This window comes from Prionailurus bengalensis, chromosome B4 (assembly GCF_016509475.1).
Source record: "Prionailurus bengalensis isolate Pbe53 chromosome B4, Fcat_Pben_1.1_paternal_pri, whole genome shotgun sequence".
NCBI lineage: Eukaryota > Metazoa > Chordata > Mammalia > Carnivora > Felidae > Prionailurus > Prionailurus bengalensis.
The window spans coordinates 35,976,101-36,001,041 of NC_057358.1; the positions used below are offsets into that span (position 1 = coordinate 35,976,101).

A 24,941-nucleotide genomic window follows, 5' to 3' on the forward strand; every position below is an offset into this window, starting at 1 on the left:
TCAGACCACTGTTCCAGGAGGAAAGAGGGCATCTTCTACCTGGGAATTCACCTACACAGAGGTCAAGTGCATCCTATCCTTCAAGGCTAACTGCACCCACTTACCTCTAAACAGATCTTGGCTCTCCCAGCTCCTTCCCTGAGTCTGAAACACCCTCCGTCCCCATGGGTAGCCTCCCCCTTCTTAAAAGCTCAGCCAGAAAGTCACCACCTTTACCAAGTTTCCCTGTCCGGTCCACAGACTTGACCTTCTCCAATCTATGGCCTTTCTTTGGGGCACCCTTGCGGTTCATATCACAGAAAATGTACAGCAGCTTTCTGTGGGATGGCTTATCTTCTTTCATATACTATGAGCTGTATCAGAAAATGAACTCTCCCTCTCCCACACCCCAGTACATTCTTGTCAGCTGAATCAGGGCTAGAAGGGAAGAAAGAGCCCAAGCCTAGGCATCAGGAGACCCGTAGTCTAGACTCTGCTGCTCATTAACTAGCTATTAGCTAGTTAATGAACCTGACAGCCCTGGGCCTTATTTTCCTGCTCTATAGAATGAGGAGGGAGAATGATTGAGATCTTGGGTCTCCCTTCTGTTACTGGCACTCTGTGACCTTGAGCATCTGCTGGAAAACCAACCTGTAGGGTAAAAGATGGGCCCCTCCTAATCTCACAGCTCTTGATCAGTTAAACGCTCTCCAGGCTGAGTTATCAAGGCAGAGAGGGGGGAAGGACAAAGTAGCTCTGAGAGCTAGGGGGTAAAGTGTGGAGGTGCTGGGAGAATGGCTCCCAACAGGGATCATTTCTGTGTGTGTGTGTGTGTGTGTGTGTGTGCACAGCTGCTTTGTTTTGCCATCTGTAATGACAAAGCAGCACTGAGGTGACAGCCAGGACCCCGAGCAGATAGGTACATCTTGATAAGCCATCTGCTGCCTGTGGCCTTATTGAGGCTTTTTGTTAGGTTGTCTGACAGTCAAGGGAATGTTAAAGAAAAGCTGCTTCGGAGGAAGGCACAAGATCATTGTGGAGGAGAGATCCTTGTGCAGAAGCAGGGGAGAGAGGAAAGGCAGGAGGAGGCCAGGGGAGGGAGAAGAATAGGCACAGCTAGGGGCAGGAGGAAGGAGCATCATTTCTCTGCCTCTGTCAGGTTGTAGTGGGACCTGGGGTCCAACATCTGTCTCTGAAACAAGGACCAATCACGCACAGAAAAGAGGGGGTCTCTTAATAACCCACTGGGGGTGGCAGCCCAGAGAGGCCAGTGCTGCACATTCCCATGGCCCCTTTGCTTGGATTTCTCTTCACCACTAGTTCTGTGCCTGCTTGCAAACATAATACCATGAAGTATTATCTCCTGCACACAGCAGGCTTATAGGAGGCACTAAGAGGGGGGTGACCCCCTGGTGCTCCCCTGAGACAGGCGTCCAGTGAGGTTCTGACAGTCGACCACCTGAGCAAGCAGAACAGGGACCCAAGGGCCACCTTGGCAGGTCTCCCAGGAGAGAAGCCTGGACTCTCACAGTGTCTGGGGTGGAAAAGTACAGTTTGGGTTGTAAGGCAGGAATTGAACAGGATTTGAAATGATGAACAGAACAGACGATTTGTTGTTGAAGATGCTCCCGTGATCCTCACTACCTCCCCCACTCTATACCAGCCCCTGCTGTCAGGATCTAGCAGATCCTACCATGAGGAAGCTCTTTTTGTCTCCCCTAAAGTCCCTGTTTCTTAGTGGGCTCCCTCCTAGGCCTTCAGGGGAATCAGAGCACAGCTAAACCTCTAGGGTCTCAAGTCCAGATCTGTAAGAGGCCAGGCTCCATATGGGAGGAAGGAGCTCAGCTCAGTCCTAAGCCCTAAAGGTAAGGGATGAGATGGCAAGATCTTGTAGAATTTGCTTCCCAGTCAAGTGGCTGACTCAATGGAATTCACAAATATTTACTTAATTCAAAAAATAGTTATGGTGGGGAGCCTGGGTGGCTCAGTCAGTTAAGCATCTGACTCTTGGTTTCAGCTCAGGTCATGATCTCATGGTTTATGAGTTCGAGCCCTGCGTCGGGCTCTGCACTGATAGTGCAGAGCCTGCTTGGGATTCTCTCTCTGTCCCTCTCTCTCTGCCCCTCCCCTGCTCTCTCTCTCTCTCTCAAGAATAAATAAAATTTTTAAAAACTTAAAAAAATGTTTATGGACGGGCGCCTGGGTGGCTCAGTTGGTTAAGCTTCCTACTTTGGCTCAGGTCATGATCTTGTGGTTCTGTAATTTGAGCCCCACATTGGGCTCTGTGCTGACAGCTTGGAGCCTGGAGCCTGCTTCGGATTCTGTGTCTCCCTCTTTCTCTTCCCCTCCCCTGCTTGTGTTCTCTCTCTCTCTCTCTCTCTCTCTCAAAAATAAAACATTAAAAAAAATTTTTTAATGTTATGGAGCCCCACAGTATGTTAAGTATTATACTAGGTGCAGGGATCAGAACTCACTCCCTCTTCCCTACTCTTAGCCCCATGCTAATAAGGTGAGGCAGGCAATAAATGGGAATAAAATAAATCTGTTGCTGAGAAACTAAAAGTGATGAAATAGAGAGTGGAGGGTGAAGGAGTGGTCTGCTCTGTCTGGAGAGGTCAGAGAAAGCCTCTCTAGGAGGCAATGTTTGGGCTGAGATCCGATGATGAGAAGGAGCCAGCCATGTAAAGTTCTAGGGGAAGAGCATTCCAGGAAGGAAGCACAGCTTTGATGCACAGCCATTTAAGGGAGAAGATGATTCAGGTTGAAATCAGAGAGAATGGCAGGGCAGGCTCCTGTGGGGCTTTGAGGCCATATTACAGAGGAGTTTAGATTTTGTTCCAAAACCAGTGGAAAGGCACTGGAAGGTTTTAAGCAAGGGAGTGACATGACTTGATCTTCAGAAAGATCATTGCTATGGCTATTGGGGAACGGAGGGCAGAGAGGCAGGGAGACTGCTTAGAGATCTAGCACATTAATCCAAGTGAGGGATGTTGGTCTGGCCCAGGGTGGTAGCAGCAGAGGGTGGAGTAGATAGACTTACAGTGTTTTGGAATAAAGGCTGCCGAACTTGGATGGAAGAAGGGAACATGAGAATGATTAAGTGGAATATGCCCCAAACGGAAAAGTCTCAAGGAAGGTCACATTTGGGGGAGGAAAAGCCAGAGTTCAGTTGTGAACATGTGAAGTTTGAAATGCTTCTTGGTGACCCAAGTGGAGATGTAGGCAGTTGGAATGTCCTCAATTCTGCAAAGGACACCCAGATGCAAAGGACCTGGAGCTCGCCTTAGAAGAGCTTCTGGTCCAGTTGTGAGACGGAACCTAGGGGAGAGACAATCTGCTTGGTTCCCCACTCCTCCCATTTCTAGCCAAGAGCCTCAAAAACCTGTTTCATTAGGGAAAAACTAACTCCCACCCTCTCAAGCCTCTCTGTGTTAGAATCACAGAATTTCTTCTGGCTCTGGAATGTCATGATTCCATGAGAATTGGCTCTGAGCAGGCAGGTAGAAGGGCAGGGTCTTCCTCTAGGAATCGTCTGAAATCTCTTTGACTATGGAAGCCAAGGACAAGGGTCAGTGGCCCAAAGATCTGATCATTCTAAGCATTAGTGTGACTCCTCTCTGACAATTTTTAGAAAGTTTCTTCCTTCACTCAGCTTTCTTTTGTTGGTGAAAGAAATGGTCTAAAATGAATATCATGGGTGGTCTTAAAAGGAAGAAAGGGAGAGAAAGAAGTCACCTGCAAGTTTAGAGGGAAGCATGGAAGGGAGGATAGGGTGTGGTCACCAGCGCTGGACTCTCCAGCACAAGCCTCGTGTGTTGATCATGTGCTGTGTCAGTGCATCTCTCATCTTTGTCATGACCAAGAAGTGGGTGTGCCTGCGCCCTTCCCACCCCTCCTCTTAGTCATCAGACCTTGCAGCCCAAAGAAATGCACAAAGAACTCAAATGTTCCCATATCATAGAACCTGTTCCAGAAGGCTAGCCAAAGTTCCAGCCACAGAAGTACCATGAGACTCCAAAGAAGGGGAGGGGCTTCTCGGGGCCTTGGTTTCATCATCTGTAAATTCATGTATCTAGAATTGCATTGTCCAGTATGGTGGCCATCAGCCACATGTAGCTATTTAAATTTAATTAAAATTAAATTAAAAATCTAAAATTCAGGCCCTCAGTCATACCAGCCACATTTCAAGGGCTCAATAGCCACATGTGTCTAGTGGCTACTGTATGAAACAGTGCAGGTCCAGAACAGAAAGTTCAATCAGATAGCATTGCTTTACAACAGTGGTTCCCAAAATATGGTCTCTGGGCCAGTAGCATCAACATCATCTAGAAACACTTTAGAATTGCAAATTCTCAGGCCTCACCCCTCTCATACCTCACCCCTCTCAGGCCTCTCAGGCCTCACCCCTCTCACCTCTCATACTAAATGAGAGACTCTAGGGACAGGGGAAAACCTTCCAGATGATTCTAATGCATGCCAAAGTTTGAGAACCAAGGCTCTAGTGTAAAATAATATTCTCCTCCATTATCTGTTTGAGCCTCAACAATCTTATACTCATTCTGCCTTCCTAGGGCGAGTATAATCATGGCTCATTTTGTAACTGAAGAAACAAATCCAAAGATCACAGTCTTGGCAAACCCAGGGCCAGAACTCTGGCCCCTTGACCCTTCCTTGTCTCATTTTTTTTTCATAATATTTGTCTAGGATCATTCCATATTGAAAAAACAAAAAAATACAATTCTGTATCTTTGTGCCATTCTAGAACTCCAGCCCATTTAGAAGAGCCTGTTGCTGAGTTTTGGCAAGTCAGAATGGTCACAATGGAAGATCTCTCCAATGAGTGGTCATTGGGGTGCCTAGAATGTCTCATGAATATAGTATAACAGTCAGGAGCTCAGATCCACGCCCACTGTGCTGATGAGGGGACCGCAGCCCCGGGTGGGAGAGTGCTTGACTAGAGAACAGTTAAGAGCCTTAGGAACAGACCCAGCTGAGTCCCGGTTCTGCCTTTAGGGGCTGGGTGACTTAGGCAAGCACATCACCTCTGCAAGCCTCCATTTCCTCAGCTGTGAAGTCCGAATAAGAATAGAACTGGTCTGCTGTGTGGATGAAATAAGCTCATGGATGTGAAGGTGACTGGCACTCAAAATTTTCAATATTATTATACCAGACGGTAGGAAGTCGACCTAGTTTTTTTATTCCTTTTCTTTTCAATATAACCTGCCTTTTTGTTATGCTCTCTGACCTCAGATTTCTCTTAGCATGTGAGCTCCAGCTCGCATCCTCTGAGCCTATTTGGGAACCAAAGAGGCACAGGTGGCCCTTGGACGTGGCATCATCAAGAGTAGCTTTTGCCAGTTGGTAGCATCTCTAGTTTTCTGGAACCTACTTGGGTAAACCTGATCGTACCTTTCAGCAAGGAAAGAGACTTCTTACAAAGTGGGGGAGACCCTGAGCAGGAATGGGGTACAAGACAGGCTGTTATGTCAGGCTTGAAATCTAGAAAGCTCCATGAAGGGCGCTGAATTCCAGTCTCAGCCTACCACTTCTGGTCCGATGACCTTGAACAAATGGCTCAGTCTCTCTGCCTGTTTTTCCATCTGTGGGAAAAGGGAGAATGATGTGCCTAGTGCACCTGCCTCAATTTTCCCAAGATCAGAGGAGAGTGCTGTCCTCATTGTTCTGTAGAACCTGGGACTCATCTTTCTCTTGAGCATTTTCTGGTGTTGCCTGCTGTGGAGAGACAGAAGCCACCAGCCGGTCTGCTTTTCTCCCCACTCCCACTCCACAGGAGCCTCAGCTCTCGAGCACACTGCCATCTGACTCAGCTCGATGCTACCTCTCCCCTCAGTTCCTGCTGATGCACCTCCTCTCTCTGACTTGGATCTATTTTTTTCTCTCACTGTCTCTTCCCTCCCACCAACCCCCTCCCCAAAAAACACGCCCATGGTCTTGCCCTCCCTCTTCCCACTTCCTTGTAGCGGTGGGAGTCCAAATGAGGCTGGAGTTCCTACAACGCACGTTCTGGGCAGCAACCCGGCAGGTGGGTGTGAAGGTGCCAGGTCAGGGCCAGAGGATTGGCCGACACCTTGGGATGAGGAAGGCCCGCTCCCTCAGGCAGCCCCCACCGCCTCTTGGCCCACCTCCTGGGCCCTCAGTCCGCTGTCCCAGATCCCTTCCTTCTCTGCCTGGCTCAGTTCCCTGCATCTCAGCATGTGGACTCCTGACCTTCCTCACCAGGGGCTCTGTCTCAGCTCAGACCCAGAGAAAGGGCAGGACACAATGCTCCCACCTGCCCTGCCCCATCAGGCAGAGGAGAGAGCACCCCTCGTCCCTCCAGCCAAGACCCAGGCTTTGACTGCTGTCCATCCTGTGCTTCCCACTCCACCCCATCCTTCCCCACCTCTGCTCTTCCTCCCTGGAGCCTGGAGCCCTCGCACTGGGCTCTTCCCCCACTTCCTGGGTCTCCTCACTGTCTTCCTCAAGCTCCTCTGGCCAGAATCTTCCCCTCTGTGCCATGGCCCCCCCATCTGTGTGTTGCTGCATCCTCCCTTTGAGTGGGTTTAGGAAACCACAGAATGAAGATGGAAGGGATGGGAGGGGAAGGGGCACCAGCCCCATAACCTAGCAGCACCCTTCACATCAGGTGGGATCACAAAGAACAGGAGCCTCTGAAGCCACCCCATGAGGCTTCCAGTGCCCCCCTCACACATGGGCTGCAGTGGCCATGGCCCCTCAGACAAGGCTGAACCCGCCAGCAAGGGCCTGCTTCTCCTTGCCCTGACCCCACTAACACAGCTTCACACGTGCATCACACCACACGTATACACCACACATGCACACATGCACACTGCACACAGACGCCCTACACATACAACACACACACGGCATACATACCACATATACCATACACACACACCAAACACATACAGTATAAACCCCACATCAGTATACGAATATAACACACACACAATACCATACAGATGTACATACACAGTTTACAATTTCTCCTCTTCCTTCCAGTGCGGCACTGTGGAGGGGCCATGCCCAGAGAGCTGCCAGGACAGTGTAAGTTCTTCCACGGACCCCCCAACCACATCCTTCCCTGAAGTGCTGGGCCACACTGCGTGCCTCTACACTGGACACGCAGGCCTGCCTTCCTGAACGCCGGGACGGGCACGTTACCCAGGGGTCATGGCCCAGCCATGACCTCCTCCTGGGTTTCTCTCCAGCACCTGGACTGCTTCGTCATCGACAACAACGGGTTCATCCTGATCTCAGAGAGGTCCCAGGAGGTAAGGCATTGGGAAGTAGAATTAGGGGGCAATCAAGTCATCTGGCAGCCAGGACAGCCAGGGGAAGGAAGTAATCCTGGCTTAGAGCATATGAGAGTAAATGGTCTGAAGAAAACAGAGTCTCTTCTTGAAACCAAGTCCATATAGCAAGATCACAAAATTCAGACACTGTTCCACTTGGGTGGTCAGAGAAAATGTTACTTCTTATTTTGTCTGTACCTCATCTGGCCTCATCCCATGGTTGGTAGAGAATCTGCCCACATGATGAGGAGAGGCAAGACCAAACTCCACCTCAGGGTAGCGTGTATCCTGTGCCAAGGCCGTGCCGCTGACTCCCAGAGTCCACACACCCTTGTACTGCCCATCGCCCCACTGCCCTCCGTCACGTCCCCTCCCCGCTTAGTCCATTCAGGCCACTGCAACATGAACAGACTGTGTGGCTCATCCACAGCTGGAATTTATTTCTCAGGGTTCTTGAGGCCAGATGTCAGAAGCCAGGGTGCCCGTGTGTTCAGGTGAGGGCCCTCTTCCAGGGCACAGATTTCTCATGGTATCCTCACATGGCACAAAGGGCAAGGGAGCTCTGGGGGTCTCTTTGATAAAGGCACTGATCCCATTCCTATTCTACCCAGATCACATTTGCTCACAAGTTGGTACAACTTTGGATATTTGTAAAAACAAATAGAGACATATTTTATAAAGTATGTGTTTATTTAGCTTATTTACCCCTATTTTCTCAACTATTATAACATTGTATGTACTTTTAAAAGCCATCCCAAATCCTTTATAGAATGAAGCAGGGTGTAAATGAAATGAAATTTAATCTCATAATAGGGTTGGGACCATCCAGAAGCTCCTCCAGAGCCGCAAGCCCCCAGTGTGTTTGGTTACCCCGGCCTCTGACACTCCGGTGCTTCCACTGCCTCCCTTCCCCCACTTAGGGGCCCCACACCACCGCCACCATCATCTCTGGTAGTGGTATTAGTCTCATTTTGTCCTGGAGTTAAAACTGAGGCTGCAAGGTGAGGTTAGCAACCTGAAAACCAACAGCTGCAGAAAAGTCAGACTTTGAGCCTAGAAATACGAGTGAAGGGCAGTGACAGTGACCAGGGAGATAAGGCCTTCTCTGGGGGGCGTGGCAGACCGCAAGCCCCAGCCTCCGGGGTGGTCCTCCTGTGGCCTGGGCACCCACCCCAGGCTGCTCTGTTACTGCTTGGGGCAGAGTTCATTCACTTTGCTGCGCTTGGCTGAGTCTGATGGAATTAGGACCGATGCCTCTAGGACGCTGAATGCCAAGGCCAGGCATCCCAACCCCCAGATTAAACTCCAAGGCTGGTGCCAGGGCTCTGGGAGCAGTGTCTTGACAGAGCTCCTCTTTCCTCACTCTGGACAACTCTCGCCCTGTGACCGGAGCTGTGTCAGGTTAGGAGAGGGCCGGAAGGGAGGCACCAATGGTATAGCAGCACCAGGCACAACACACACACCACACACACCAGGCACAACACACACTTGGTTACTACATGGAGAATCAAACTGGCCTAAAGGTAAGAGAGGCCTGGAAGAAGCAGGGACTGGGCTGGAAGGTGAGTGGAAACACAGTGGTGGAAAGCGGGTGCTGATGCTGTAGATCAGCTCTCTATCCATCCATTTTTGCTTTTTGTTTTAACTCCTCCATTCAACAACTCTATAACAGTTATCTGTTGCATGTAACAATTTACCCCAACATGTAGTGGCTTAAAGCCACCTGACTTACTGTCCCACAGTTCTTGGGCGTGGCTTAGCTAGCTGATTCTGGCTCAGGGTCTGTCATACAGCTGAAAGGAAGGTGTCAGCCAGGGCTGTGTACTCATGTCAAGGCTTGGCTAGAGGACGGTCAGCTTCCAAGTTCACTCACATGGTCAGTTACCACATGGGCCTCTCCACAGGACAGCTCACAACATGGCAACTTGGTTCATCAGAGTGAGCAAGCCAAGAAGAGCCAGAGACAGAGAGAGTGAGAACAAGGTGGAAGTCACTGTCTCCTGGAACCTAGTTTCAGATGCGACATCCCATCACTTTTACTATATTTTATTCACTAGAAGCAAGTTACCATATCCAACCTACCAAGGAGCCATTACAGAAGTGTTCTACCATAAACCCCTACCCCTTCCCCAAACACACCCAAGTGCTGTCAAGGACCACATGGTCTGGCCCCTCATCCAACTCATTCATTTCCCCCCCCCTTTTACTCCTAAGCCTCCAAGTGTTGGGGGGCAGGGGTACTGGAAGCAGCAGCAGCAGAAATACAAGTTAACAGAAATACAAGTTCTCGGGCCCTACCCATACTAAGGGAATCAGAAAGTCTGGGGTGGGGCCCACCAACTGCGATGTGACAAGGCCTCTGATGATTCTGATGTGTGATAAAGTCTGAGAGCCACTTCCTAGGCCTTAATGCCAGCTGCTGTTGATCTGGATGCACTTTCCCAACTGGGCTAATGTGCCAGAAGGTCCAGACTACTCCTTGTCCCTGCTGAGGTCCATCCAGGGACCGGAGGAGAGAAGACTGTCACTGCTCTGGATGCAAAGATTCTTCCCAAAGTCCCTCCCAGCCCTTCCTCACTGCGGCCCTCCTGCCCAGCAAATAATGTGAGTGCAATGCCCAAAGGCACCATCTGTGGTCTGCCTGAGGGAGGGGCAGCCTGAATCTCTCCTGGCCCTGGTGGTGTTCCAGTCCTGCTGATTAGACATTTGGTCCCACTGAGCCTCTCTTCCAGCTCAGGGCTCATTCTTTTAATAAAGAACTACAGATGACAGGATTACAGCCCTCTGTTGGGGCCTAGAAAGAGAAGCAGACAGCTGGGGCCAAGAAAGTGACAACAGCTCTATAGATCTTTGTGATGTTTACACTGGATCTGTCACCCTGGATTTGGGGACTCCAAGTCCTGTCATTTGCCTGTGGGTAGCACCCACAGAGGAGAGCTTCAAAGTGGACCTCAAAGGGACAGCAAAGGTAAAAAAATCAGATGCCCCATCATGATGTCTTTCCCTGAGGACTTGAATCTCTCAGAAGGAATGCGCCCCTCTACCCCCAGCCCAAAATGCTGAGCTTGTCCTCAGACCAGGGCCTCTGATGTGCCTGTCTTGAGCCTCAGCTCCTGTTTTCCTTGGCTTCCCCTTCTCCTTCCCTGCCTTCCTACACACCTACCAAGCAAGTGCTTCCCACTGTCTTCCAGTCATACTCCCAGTGCAATGGGTACAGTGGACACAGTGCAGGAGAAACCTCCAGCCTCCCTGCCTGGCTCATGCTTCTGACCGTGCCACTCCAGCCCCCATCCCTCACCACCTGCCTCAGCACATCCCAGGCTCCCCCAGGCTCTGGCAGCAGAGCCTTCCTGGGGTCAGGGCAGCCTCATTTGGGCAGCTCAGGCTGGGTGTCTCTAGAGAAAAATTCAGCTGGCCACCTGCCCCAGAGATGACCCATCACAGCAGAGGACCTCTGGGTGCCTCTCTCCAAAGTGGTGCTAATGGCCACTCCTCCACATGCTTCCCTGGTCCCACTGTGGGGCCAAAGGCACTTGTCAAGAGACTGAGAAGCTCAGAGGAAACAGGCAGGGCTGTACACTAGTAAGGAACAAAAAGAAATTGGTCCTCATGAGGAGCCACACACAGTGACTTCACTCTGGTAACTCATTTAATCCTCACACCCCTTAATTTTTTAGAGAAGAAACTGAGGCTGTCCCTGGGTAAAAGGCTGTGAGACATTTGCCCCATTCCAGAGTCAAGGGCTCCCCCACTCACCTTCTGGCCTCCCTTCCCTCTGGGGATAGTAGCTTCACACAGGCATGCAAATTAGCCTATGCACAGGGCTGCTGCTCAGTCAGCAGGAATACTCATCAGTTCTGCCCCCTCTGCCACCACCTGCCCCATCTGCTTCCTGCTCAAGGCCCTGGGTGGTACCTCACAGGACCCCATCTCACTCCAGCCTCATAACAGACAGGAAACACAGAAAGCCCCAGGCCCTTTGGATGCAGTCCCAGAGCTCAGGCAGTCCAAAGGACATTGCTTATCTGTGGACTGTCCCCTGTACAAGTGGAGCCCTGAACTGCTGTGAGCAAACCTAGATGGCATGGGGACCTGGAGCTTCCAGAGACCCTGTACTGTGCTGTGGGTGGACAGAGGCAGGACACCCTGTGCTGTGCTGTGCTGTACTGTGCTTTGGGTGCTATGCCACAGTCAGTCTGGGGGACCTAAACTGACAAGGGTACTCAAGTTTGACTGTTTCAACTTGGGCTTTGCAGGGTCAGGAACTAAATCAGTTTACCTATTTGAGGCACTGATTCACTCTGATGAAGCTCAAATGAAACTATCAGCACAGAATAGTGTTCTGCTGTCAGGAATAGTGCTCCCACTACAGTGTTTTTTATGTGGGTTTTTTTTTTAACTTATTTTTGAGAGCAGAGGAGAGGCAGAGAGAGAGACAGACAGACAGACAGAATCCGAAGCAGGTTCCAGGCTCTGAGCTGTCAGCATAGAGCCCACTTGGGGCTTGAACCCAGGAACTGCGAGATCATGAACTGAGCCAAAGTTGGCTGCTTAACTGACTAAGCTACCCAGGCGCCCCTACAGTGTTTTAAACAAATTAAAGGTTTATTCTCTCACGTGAAAGAATAGAGAAAAGTAGCCCAGGCCTGGTATGGTGTGGTCACCAGGTGTCCCCATCCTCAAGATCACAACATGGACATAGGGGTTCCTGCCTTCTTGTCCACTTTCCAGACAGGAAGAAGGGGGAGGTCAACAGCCATGAATGAGGTGCTTCAGCAGATCTCCCTTTAAACAGATTCCCAGAAGTCTCACCCAGGAACTTTGCTCACATTTCATTGGCCAGCCCCAGCTGCAGGGGAGTCTGGGAAATGTAGTGTTTTAGCGAACACATTGCTACCGTAATACAAGTCAGGATTGCCTTACCTAAAGAAGAAGGGGAGGATGGATATGCTCTGCCAGAGTGACATATCCTAGAAAGTCACTCTGTGTATGTGTAGGTACAGAGGAGGACACGTTTTTCCCAGTGTCCAGGAGCTTGTCTTCTCAGAATCAAGTGTCTGAACAACAAAGAGAGATAAAGGGACAGCCTTGTGGGAATTTGGGCCGGCAGCTTCATCAGGAGCCTCTTTTCCATCCCGCTGCACTTTCCTAGCAAGAGTACTCAGATCACTCATTCATCCCCCTGTCCATTCACTCACACATTCCTTCAGCAAATACATGCTGAATAGTGACCATGAACAAGACACTGTGTGGTCTATGAGAAGCCAGGAGGTGGATGTCTGCCCTGGAGGATCTCGCTGTCTAGTAATGCAGGAATGCACAGACACCTGGTCACTGGAACAGCAAAATTTAGCAAACCGCAGCTGACGGAGAGGGATGACTTGAACTGGAGGGACTCCAGGTGGGTTCAGGGCTGCACTGTGAGGAACAGCAGGACTGGATGCCTCTCACCTTTTCACTTGCTGTTCCTTCCCTTAAGTGCCCTCAGCCCCTCTGCTGTCCCCTGTGTTCTGGCCTCAGAACACAATGAGCCTCTGGCCAAAGAAAGCACAGAGCTCAGAAAAGCCTGAGTGTCTCATTGTATCCAGCTCTCTCATGGCTACTGCCTCGTGCCTTAGTCATTAGCCTCTAGGTTTCCAAGTGCAGAGGAGGGATGCCATCAACTTCAGCTGGAGAGGGGAGAAAGAAAGACTTCTTAGAGGAGGACAAGTAAAGCTCCTTGGAGTGGGACTGAGGAAGGGTCATTGAGGCAGAGAGAAGAGCCAAGGCCTGGAGCATCTCCTGTCATATGGCCACCACATACAGAGCACTCACTGTGTGCCAGATGCATGGTACACATTATCCCCTAACCTACCCATGGCCACACAGTGGGCAGTGCCAGAGCCAGGATCTGAGTCAAAATCCAGTACCTAAGTCCAGACTCTTTCACTCTGCCATGCTGAGAAATCGGCAGAAGAGGCCAGGGCAGGTGAGGAGGTCGGTGTAGGGGTGCAGCTGGAGGGCAGTCTGAAGCCAGAGCACAGCAGGCTTGGGTGTCAACCAACGTGGGGGGACTTTGCAGGCTTGGAGGATACCGCCTAGCCTGGCACACTGGCACATTGGTGCTCACCAGTGCTGGCTGATTGGGTAATGGAGGGATGGAGCAGGAAGGAGACCAAATCCCAGCTGTATTTGAGAAAGGTTGTCTGGCAGCAGGGCTGGGGACTGGGAGACAGCCCAGTTGGGAGGGTGGAGTGAGCTGCCGTTGACAAAGGTCTGGGTTAAGTCACTGTCCACGAGTCAGAAGGTGAATGACAAACCTGCAGGGCACACTGGTAACTGGAAAGGTGGGGGGAGTGGGGAGGGAAAATCAAAGGCAGCTCCAGAGTTCCGAAAACAGGATTTGGCCGAGTGATAAGGATGCCAGTGTGAGAGACAGAACTCTGCTTTTGAGCCTTTTTAGACCATGATTCACAGAAAGAAATACATGTTACATCTGATCTAGGACATACACATGCACCAGATACAACAAACCAAATTTCACAAAACCTTGTTTAACCTGACTGCATGCAGTTCACATGAAATTGTTCAAAAGAATTCTGTGCCTAAAAAAAAATCAGACTGCAACCCCCATATTGATTTCATGGCCAACTAATGGATTACAACTTAGAGTTTAAAAAGGACTGAGAATATGGCAGGGGAGCAGGTTAAAGAGGGAAGGGCCAGGTGGAATGGATACAGTTCTGATTATATTGAAAGGAATCTGAGGGGAAACCCAACCAGCAACTAGTCTGGAGCTCAGAAATGAGCCTGGCCTAATGTGGGGGACCTAGAAGTCCTCATCCAGCTCCAGCTCCCTCCCTCCTCTCACCACCCATCTCTCACGCCCCCTCCTCCTCCATCTTTTCCCTCCCCTTGTTCTCCCCCTCTCTCCCTCCCTCCCTCTCCATCCATTCTTTCCTTCCTCTCTCCCTCTCCCCCCTCTCTCTCCCTCACAGATGGGAAGATTCCTGGGGGAGGTGGATGGCGCTCTCATGACCCAGCTGCTCAGCATGGGGGTGTTCAGCCAGTAAGTGGGACATGCTTCTCCCCAGACTGAATACACACAGAAAAGGCAGGAGCTGATGCTAAATGGTCCCGACAGATATCGGGATCCTGACCTCAAAAACCCATAGTAAAAGCCCCAAAGAGCTCCCAAAGCAACCTTTCTGAAGCCAGGGACTTGACATGAGGTGGAGAGGGGTATAAGGTCATATGGGCCCTTAGAGGGAAAACCAAATTTGCTGTTCAACTTCTTTAAAGCAAAGTGCCGAGATGTAATTTTCTGATCTGCCTATCCTAACCCATGCACCCTCATGAATCCTGGTGAATGAAAACCCTGCAGCAAACTTCCCCTGGGTGGGGGCAGGGAATAGGGGAAGGTCTGGACTCCCCAGATTCTGTTTCTGATTTTCAGAGTGACTATGTATGACTACCAGGCCATGTGCAAACCATCAAATCACCACCACAGCGCTGCCCGGCCCCTGGTCAGTGTAAGTGTTACCCCAGACTTTCCTCCCACCTGGTAGCCCCAGGACCCCACTCTTGACTCTGATCAGAAAGTCCTGTCCAACCTCTTCCCACACCCCTGCTCCCTGTTCTCAGCCTGTCCCCTGTCCCCAGGTCTTCTCTCTGGGGCTTCAGGGAATTGTTCTGGCAGCTCGTGAGATAACCAGGGATCTCTGGCAGAGAAAGCAGACCACATAGCTCCTTTCTTGCTTTGTTCCTAACCTCAGTTGCTAGTGCTTTCACTAGCACCAGAAACCTAATTGGCTCATCAGGAAGAGAACTTCACTAGTCTTCTAGATGGGCATTGTCTAACCCCAAGTGTCTGCCCTACAATAGAAATTTATTGGATAACTCAGTTATAAATGTTCCCTCTGCTGGGAAGGGGTGGGGGGTGGTGGCAGCAGGAGGGGGATTCCCCCCCCCCTCCGTGGTCGTTAATGGTGGTGCTGAGGGGAGCCCTCGCCAGGGTCCTGGGGTCCTGGGCTTAACTGTGTGTCCCCTTTCCTTCCCAGCCAATCTCTGCCCTCCTGACTGCTACCAGGTGGCTAGTGAATGAGCTCTTGCTGTGAGTGGGGTCTGCATCTGGGACAGGGGTGGGGCCCTGGGGGAACTTCATGCAAGTGTGGCTTATGAAGGAGCCCTTTGAGCAGGAGCTGTCCAAAGTCCCCACAACCCCAGAGGAGGCAGGCAAGATCCCTGGGTGGAACTGGCCGGGGATGTATGATGCTTGCCTCCTTACACTCTGCTGCCAGAGGTTGTGAGGCTCTCTGCTCACCTACGAGCCTCAGGCAGGGAGAGGGTGTCCTGGAGGAGAGGGGCTTAACCAGGGGCCATCAGGGAGCTCTGGTGCTCAAGCCGGCTGAGGGCCCAGCTGGGGAGGACATGCAGGTCTCTGGGATTCTGCTCTGCATCTGACAGGCTCCTGCTCGAGTGGAGTGCCTGGGGCTCCTGGCGTGCAGACAGCAAGGCCGAGGGTGAGTATACAGGACCACAAAAGGGAGTGCTTACTATCAAAGCCATTTCAATAGAATCTGCCACTTCTGGGCAGATGACAGAGGGGATGGGGACTCTGGAAAGTCCATTGCTCACCTCTCACGTGCTGGGCCATCTCTCACTCACCTCCCTGTCACTCCTGGCTCCCCTCACCTCTCTGTGTGACATCACACCATCTTGGGACACCCACTGCTCCATGTGACATCATTCATCCCATGTGACATCACCACCCGTGCCATCCTGCCCTCATGGGACATCATGCCCACCCTGTGCTGGGCCTCACATCTGGACAGCCAAAGCGGTCTTCCATCAGTGTAAGTAGCATTCACTGGGGAGCCTGGGAGTGTGGGGGGTATGGGAGGGACTGCAAAGGGCCTGTCTTCAGCTCTCCATCCCAGGCGTGCATTTAAGAAAGGCTGAGCTCTCTTCACTGGGGACACCCTAACCCAGAGGGCCTCTCCCAACCTAAAGCCCCATTCCTCACGGGGCAGCGGGACAGCCCAGATCTTATCCCACACAAGTACAGTCCTACCCCAGGGGAACCACCTCCTTGGGTAGGAACATTTATGATTCCAAGTGGAAAAGGATGAGCAGCCACCAAATCTCCTTGCAGAGCAAGAAACAGTGATGCCTCCAGCTCAGGTGTCCACCGAGCCCTCAGCAGCGCTCAGGGTTGAAGGCATGGTAGGTGGAGGCCTTGGTCTGGTCACAGGAACACTCTGGGGACAGTACATCTCCTGTGACCTTGTATCTGAGGACAGTGTCCTCCAAAGGCCTGATCACAAGTCAAAGATCAGCTGTGACTCTAGACTGCCCCCCTCCCAGGAGAGTGCAGCCACTTGATCTTTAAATGCAAAAAGGAAGCTAGTGGCTTCCACTTGCCTGGCTAACATGGGGTTCCCCTACCACACAGGACTGTCTTGCTTTAGCCAGTTTTACTCAATTCTCCATGTTAATAGAGCCTTTGCCGTGGGGTTCTGGAACATTGCCACTGCCTGGGCTGCACTCCCCACCCCATTTTTGTTAAGACTTTGGCTTCCTGATGGTGTCTGTGACAGGAACCAGGAACCATGTGTCACAACCCATTTAGAAACAGGTCCCTCCTCCCCTCTGCATGGGAACACAAGGTGGGGGACACAGCTCCCCTCCTTATCTTTCTCTCTCTGCCAGCAGCTGCATCTTGCAAAAACTGGGAATGATCTCCCTCAATCTGCTTGTTCAGAATTTTTCATCTTCAGGGCAGCTGTCCCTGGAGCTTCTCCCTCCTGCCTAGGAGGCCTGGTCTGGCCACTCATCCATGTCCTCAGTGAATAGCGCTGGACTTGGGAGTCCAAGGACATGGATGAGTGAGGCCCTGATGCCCTTTCCCGGCTGCATGGGAGCCACTTCACCCTATTGTGGCTGGCATTGTTACTATCATTGTCACTGAGATAACCTACCCACACAAAGGGGCTCAGGTGACAGGCTTAGGGGACAAAGCCAGTGCAACTGGCCCCTGGAAGGAGTGGAGCCAGTCCTGAGTCTTCTGCAAGCTTTAGCCAGAGCACCCACTCTCAGATTCCAAGGGGGCCCAGACAGCCACACTGCCCAGCAGGAGCCCTTGAAGGTCTGGTGGAACCTGACCGAATATATAGACACCCGACTTCTCTGCCTGCAGACTCCCCTCCCCTGCCCTTCAAGGTCTAGTGGGAAGTTTCTGGGTCTGGGAGTTTAGGAGACCTATAGCTCTCCTACTAACCCTGAGACCTACTAACCTATGTAATCCTGACCTAGGGATCTATCAAATGGGAGTGATATTGCCCACCCCTACCCCCCTATTTCACAGATAGGCCCTGAGAGCAAAAGGAAAGGCATGAGAAGTGCCTGGAAGAAATAGAAGTGCGGTTAACAAAACAGTGCTGCTATTTTGAACAGAAATAATGTCACTCAGCCTGTGAACCAGCCTTGTTTTGCTTTTGCTCACCTCAGGAGCAAATGTGGGCCCTTTAGGACTGGGCTTCCTGGGCCTCAACTTTTCCTTTTGCAGAGTCCTGTTCACTCATCCTTTGTCCCCTTCTGAGTGAATTCAAGTGTACCACACAGATACTAAGGAGCCCAAAAGGCTGTGGCTCCTGGGCTTAAGCAGCTCTGGGCACTGGAACCTCCCCTGCCGGTTCTCTCCCAGTCCCCGGCAGTCAGGCACTCAGCCCTTGCTGCTCTGCTCATAACTGGACACAGGGGTAAGACAGCAAGCCTAGGGCTTGTCCGGGAGCTGCATATGGAGAGCACTGTAGCTAGACTTGAGAAATGTCACCTGTACACAATGGGAATGGGAGGGCTGATAGCATTAAGGGACCAAAGTCTTCCGCAGCCACCCCTTGGCACTCCTACTACTCACCTCTCGGACCCTGGATGTCAGTGCTCATGGGCACCTTCAAGGGGTCCACTTCCACCCCTCCTCCCAACCAACCAGCTTACATTGAGGATCAGGCTTCCAAAGAGAGGAGGTGGTTTTTTCCAAGGTCACAGGGCTAGTTTGCTAATCACACACAACTGAGAGCCGAGGCCCCCAACGCCTTCTCTGCTGCCCTTTCCACTGTGATATCATTTGCTCCATTTATTCTGTTCCTTTTCCTTCCCTGTCTTCCTCCCACCCAACCTCTCCTCTACAAGCCCTGAGAACTTCTGACAAGGGGGCCATCTGCATGCACATGGACAAAGGGGCGTTTCATTGCATAGGGACTGCACCTGCCCTGGCAGTGCTGAAGCAGAGACCCCCACAGGCATGGATTCTTGAGGCCCTCCCAATTCAGGAACACCCCATTACCCATGTGTGACTCTGTCTCTCTGCAGCCCACAAGCACAAGAAACAGGACATGCTGCAGCCCTGTGACACACAGTACCCCGTGTTTGTGCACCAGACGGCCATCCAGGAGACCAACGGGGCCATCGAGTGTGGGGCCTGCCAGAAGTAAGACCCAAGGGCAGCTCCCAGGGTCCCCAGCCATGCTCCCAGGGTCTTTGCCTCTCATTTGCCTTAGTGAAGGAAACACAGCCTGTTGCAGAGGGCAGGCCAGCTGGGGGCGCTGATCGGTTCCGTGTGCTGCTGTCTTAGGGAACCTGGGGAGAGCTGGTCCAGAGGCCAAATCCAGGCCCACCCGCCCCACCACAGCCTCCCAAGTCATGCCACACAGAAGAAAGGCTCCCACAACCTCTCTCGGTGACCCCCTCAGTGTGGATCTCACTCACACCTGCATAGCCCACAGCAGCTCAGTGTCAGGGCCAGGCAAGCTTGGCTGCATCTGCAAGCCCTTGGAAGTCAAGGATAGCTTTGAGGAAAGAAACCAGTCAGCTCTCCCTCAGAAATCTCTGTGCAGAGAAACTGGCAAGCTTGAAGGTGTTCTCAGGAGTGGGTGGGCTAGAAGAGGGCTCGTAGCGTTGTCACCTGGCCTCTCCACTCCTGGGCCTGGAGCCTGTGTGTGGCCCTGCCTAGACTCAGGCCTTCTCCCCTGTACAGACCACTAGATCTGACCAGCTCTGCCAAGCCCTGGCCCAGGAGGGCAGGAAGGGCTGACAGAAAGTTCTCTACTGCTGACTCCCACCCCGACCTCAAGGACCTCCCAAAAAGCCCTGCCATTACCAGGGGCTTCCCAAGATGTACCTTAGAGCCCTAGACCTCAAGCAAATTATTTTATAGTGTAGCACCTGAGACTGTGGTGTGAGATAGTCAGACCTACTAGTGTGCAATGCCTGGGATTTTAATCTCACCACAGCAGCTTTCTTGGAAATATTGTTATTTATCTCAAAGTCTTGTTATGAGGATAAAGTAAAAGGTATGGTATAAGGCAAAGACTTTATAGAGTAGACAGATTTGAGTTAAAAAACTAACTCTGCTACTTCCTAGTTGTGTAATCTTGGGCAAGTTATTTAACCACTTCTAGCCTGTTCTCTCAGCTACAAACAGGAATAATACCAACCTCATACAGAGTGGTGAAAGTTAAATATATATGCGCGTGTGTGTGTGTGTGTGTGTGTGTAAAATCATCCACCCCAATAGGAAATGCTCAAGAAGTGGCAGCAACTGTTATATAATGTGCCAGGCCTAGTGCACAAGCTTTCCCTAAACCTTCATTCCCTCCCTCTGGTGGGGCTCCGGGCTGTGTGCAGGTGTGCTGTGTGTGCCACCTTGTGGCCAAGCCTGAGCACTGCATCTTCCCAACAAGGCCTGGCCTCCGCCATCATCCAAAGCAAGGACAGCCACACATCCTTATTTGCTTGGGACAGTCTTGATTTATGCTTGTTGTCCCTGCATATATTAATAACAACTCCTTTCACTCTCAAAATGTCCCAGTTTGGACTTCCTCACCTTTGATCTGCTAGAAAGGAGCAGTACAACTGCAAAGGCTTGTGGGTAAAATAAGCCAAAAGTCCTGAGTTCCTTGCCTAGGACTGTCCCTGCAGTCATGATCTGACCTGCCTCATGTTTCTGTTCCTTCCTCTGCCAGCCCAACTCCACACTAAGTCTCCAGAAATTCTCTCCCTAGAAACTCAGTGTGATGCTTGCCATAGAGAAGTTTCATGACCCATCTCTCTCTGCTGCAGGATATTTGTGATGCAACAGATTCCCAGTAGTAACCTTCTCCTCCTGGTGACAGACCCCACCTGTGACTGTAGCATCTTCCCACTAATCCTGCAGGAGGCTACAGAAGTCAAATATATCCTTCCAATCCTCCATGATATGCCAGCTGAGGGAAGGGTGGAGGTGAAGGAGACGTCACTGAGGGGCTCAGATTTTGAGAAGCTGAGGCCAGCTTCCCTCACCGTCAGCATCCCACCCTCCCCCACAGAGCGTTGTGATTTGTTCTCCAGCCTTCCACCCCACTCCGACCCCCCACCCCTGGGTGCTGCCTCTGACCTTAGAAGCCACTTGCAAGACAGCTGGTCCCACCAAGGGGAATTTCTTCCTGAACTTAGTCTCTAGAATCTCCAGAATCCATTCCTGTCATGAGGTGTTCACCTTAACAGTGAATTCTTCACATAATGCCTCTGTCAAGTGTGACAGGATGCGCTCCCAGAAGCTTCGCAGGAGACCAGATTCCTGCCATGCCTTCCATCCAGAGGTGAGGGCTGGAGGGGAGATAAGGGGCGGGGCTTGGTCTTCATCCCCAAATCCTCAGCTCTGGGACTGTGCCAAGGCACTTGCAGATAGGAGTGCTTCTGGACACTTATGAACATAACCGTACACGTGATCTCTGTGGAATACATTTGTGCATGTGCATTTACATTTAGGCCCCTGTGTCATTCAAATACTAAGTCAACCAGGAGCCAAGGATACTCTTACAAGGAGGGCCAAATTTCCCAGGGTATAGGCCCTCAGTGGTTTAAAACCCAGCTTCCCCATATTGCCGTTCTTACTACTGCACTTAGCTCCAAATGATCTGATCAAATAGAAGAAACCATTATATGCATAATACTAATGGTGACCAACATTAATTGAGCACCCACTATGTAAGGTGCTTTTAGCTTATGGCCTTAACCTGGGTGCTTTATACATAGTATTGTCTTTGCTGAATATGACTGCCACAAATTATCCACCTCAAAGAAACTTCCAGAGTTGATGGCTTCCCTAAAGTCATTCTTAGGCATGGCCCCACAGCCACTCCAAGACTAGGGACAAGCAGAGGCTTGAACCCAGTTTTGGTCTGAGTGTACAGACTCTACTTTTCCCTACAAGGCAAACAACCTAAAGGTGCCAGTGCTTCCTCCATTTTCTGGAACTTCCCTCTTACTCTAGGTTTTTGGTTCCTATTAGTCCCAGAGACCCTCCTCCCTACTCCTTGTCTCCTCTGGTGGGGATGGTTGCCTCATCTTGAATGCTACCCTTTCATCTCTGCTCTGGGTTCACAGGAAAATGCCCAGGACTGTGGTGGCACCTCGGACCTCTCAGCCTCGCTCCCCATGCTCCTGCTACCTCTGTGTGCCTGGGTCCTTCCACCCCAGTTGCTGCGGTGACACCTGCCCAATCTGACCTCTGTTTTGATGAGATGGTCCTTGCAGAGATATTCTAAAGAGTCAAAAACTGGTGTGGGATCCACCTCACTACACCTGGGTTATCACCCAGGTCACTGTTCATCTCAATCTTAGGCTAATGGTCCCTGCCTCCTGAGCTTCCTGGACAGAACCAGAAACCACTTCTCAAAGACCTTCCAGGGTGTCTAGTACCATCCACCCCAAGTCTCGATGGGCATCCTCCCATCCTTCCTACCTCCTCTTCAGGAGCCCAGCATGAGCTCAACTTGGACGAAGACAAAAGAATTCAATTCCATCTATTTTCCAGAAGTCCAGAGCCAGCCAAGGGTCAGCTGTTTCTAATGAACCTGGTCGGACTTTGGAAGAATCCAAGAACTTAAAGGTACTGAGAAAGAGGGGCAGAATGAGGCCAACAGCAGAAAATGAGATGAAGAACATGCTTCATCAACCTGAAATACAGCTTTCTCAAAATGAGATGCATGGTAGAGGGTAGCTCAATTTCCTAGCTGCTACTCAAAAAAGTTGTGTGTGCGTGTGAGAGAGAAACAGAAAGAGAAAAAGAGACAGAGAGAAGGCAGGAAAGTAAATAGTAATGGGAAAAACTCTTTTCCTACAGGTATTAAATCCTTTTATATTACTGTGGTATATGCAAACTATTGCCATTAAAAAACTTCTAAAAATGTCTTTACAAAGCTCTAACATACAGGAACTTTTGTATCTAAGAAAATGCCAATAGGGTAAAATATACAGCTGCTGCACTAGAAGGTGATGTAAGTGGCGTAAGTATAGATGTAGCTGTAGCCAAGCATAGAGGTCCCAGAAAAAAGAACAGTCCTTCACAGTGGACTGGCGAGGGGTCTCCTGAGGGGTAGCTCCAGACTCCGCAGGAGGTCCAGGTCCCATGGCAGTCTTTTTCTAGCCACTAATCGGTGCAAGACATTACCAGACTCTATCCCTCGGGTTGGAACTTTGGGGAACATTCCAATATGCAAAGCAAAGTCCACTGAGAGGGGAGCTCTAGCTAGCTAAGAACTTATCCACATGCACAACTCCCCGCAGGAGTCTCAAGGCCCTGGAGCTTCCTCCTCCTTCTCCCTCAGACCTGGCTCCTGAGAGACAGCAGTCTCCACTATGAGAGCAATATTAAAGATAGAACCATGTAGAAATCTTTAGGTGGCCTCAGATCTTTAAATTTAACCAACCTCCAATGAGGAGGTCCAGCCAAATCCCATGACAGGCACAGACAGCATGCAGGGCCTCAGGGAACCCTTCCTTCCAGTCCTCCACAATTCAGAGTACAAGCTTCCCACCAGCAAATAGTGCCATTTCCCTAGAGTAGGCTGACTCTGTATGGCCTTGTTCATGCAGTGTTTGTAACATGCCTTGTATTATTGATTACCTGACGTTGTTTTCACCATTTAGTCTCACAAGCCTGCGAGGTAGGCATTAACAGCCCCATTTATAGTTGAAGAAATCGAGCCTCAGAGAAGACAGTGACTCAAGCTCACTTGCTCAGCCAGTTTAAGTGGCAAAATAAATAATGCTAGGAATGGCCAAGGCTTACAGGTACCTGGTAAGTAACAGGTAACTCAGTTAATCCTCACAAACCTCTGAAGTAGGTACTGCTATTAGCTCCATATTATAGAAGCACAGAGTTGAAAATTGACTGCCAATTACTGAAAGAGGTTTATGAAGTTTGAGTACGATATTCATGTAATGTGCTGGGCATATAGTAAGCATGAATTACATGTTAACTACTATTATTCTATTCCCTCATTTTGTGAAGGTGGGGCCAAGATATGACACTTTGGATGCCAAGAATAACATGCAAAGATCACAGGTGTCTGTCTGCCTGGCACAGGTGGTTAAGAAAGCATCAGGGAACCCTTTCTCCAGCCCCCTCGATTGCCACCACCTTCATGATAAGACTTCACTGTGACAGGCATGGCAACATGAACACTTCCTAACTGTTGCTCCAGCAACACCCCCCTGCCCCCCCACCCCCACCCAACCAGGACCCATGGCCTTCCCTCTGCCTTTCTTTGTCTGTTTCTGGCCTCCAACAGGATCCAACCTCTACTACCAACTCCCAGACACAGGCTGCTTGTCTTTCTCCCCAAAACAGCAAGCCTGTCTTTTGAAAGGCCTGTCTTCCCTGCCCAACCAGGGAGAGCATTTTCAGGCAATTTATCAACCATCTCAGCTATGTAATTTAAAAACCAAGATTAGAAGTACTGGGGCAGTGGGGGTGAACAGGTGGCTCAGTTGGTTAAGTGTGCATCTGATTTCAGCTCAGGTCATGATCTCATGGTTCATGAACTCAAGCCCCGCGTCGGGCTCTGTGCTGACAGCTCAGAGCCTGGAGCCTGCTTCAGATTCTCTGACTCCCTCTTTCTCTGCCCCTGCCCTGCTCACGCTCTCTTTCTCTCTCTCAAAAATAAAAAAAATTAAAAATTAATTAAAAGAAAAAAAAAAAGAAGTGCTGGGGCAGCTCCTGGCCTTGTTTTGTCTGCTTCATCCCCATGCCTCTGCATGGCCAAGAGGAGACCATAAAATTGGGAAATCACTTTTAGAACCAATGGAAGGAATGAACTACTTCTGATAACTAGCCTTGTTCCTTGCCTGGCAGAACAGAATGTTCTCTTGAGCTCCTGAGGTCAAAACTATTCCTTTCTTCTTTTAACAGAATAAAGGACAGCAGGTGGCAGCCTAGCCCAAGCTAAAGAGCCATCATTTTGATTTCAGAGGAACAAAGTTAAAACCAAAGTCATTTAATAAAGAACAAGATTCTGGAAGACAGAATCTTGACATTTCTTTACAATGTTGCACGCCTTTGGATGACCAGTAACTCAAAGCTGCTTTCAGATGCTTTCTCAGTACCAGTGATACATTAACTAGTAGATCCACCTAATAATTTTGTACATTTTAATAGAAGTGCTTTCAGGTTAAGAGTTCACTACTTCATAATGCTAAGTGAAGTTTTGGTTTAGGAGGACAAGGAAATGGACATATCTTAAAGCCAGAAAAGTAAATACAGGGAAGAGGGTGACAAAAGGGAGGGATCAGATTAAGAGTTTGGCAGAAATGCCAGCCAATCACTATGTAAACTTTGAGAAA

At 50.4% G+C, this 24,941-nt stretch overlaps 1 protein-coding gene across 6 annotated transcripts in view; it reads left to right on the forward strand.

Annotated features, from left to right (window-relative positions):
- The window catches only part of CACNA2D4 (calcium voltage-gated channel auxiliary subunit alpha2delta 4), a 118,319-nt gene extending 95,796 nt beyond the window's left edge, over positions 1–22,523 (forward strand). For 3 of the 6 annotated variants that reach the window (XM_043564714.1, XM_043564716.1, XM_043564718.1), the window contains 10 exons: positions 5,961–6,022; positions 7,003–7,047; positions 7,212–7,274; positions 14,273–14,343; positions 14,731–14,806; positions 15,335–15,387; positions 15,741–15,796; positions 16,109–16,129; positions 18,648–18,765; positions 20,397–20,915. In XM_043564714.1, the coding sequence (XP_043420649.1) occupies positions 5,961–6,022; positions 7,003–7,047; positions 7,212–7,274; positions 14,273–14,343; positions 14,731–14,806; positions 15,335–15,387; positions 15,741–15,796; positions 16,109–16,129; positions 18,648–18,765; positions 20,397–20,775 (944 nt within the window). In that variant the 3' untranslated portion in view covers positions 20,776–20,915. Of the gene's footprint in view, positions 1–5,960; positions 6,023–7,002; positions 7,048–7,211; positions 7,275–14,272; positions 14,344–14,730; positions 14,807–15,334; positions 15,388–15,740; positions 15,797–16,108; positions 16,130–18,647; positions 18,766–20,396; positions 20,916–21,701 lie in introns of those variants that run through there. The other 3 variants (XM_043564717.1, XM_043564715.1, XR_006294736.1) reach the window with 3 other exon arrangements.
- Positions 22,524–24,941: the final 2,418 nt, after the last annotated feature.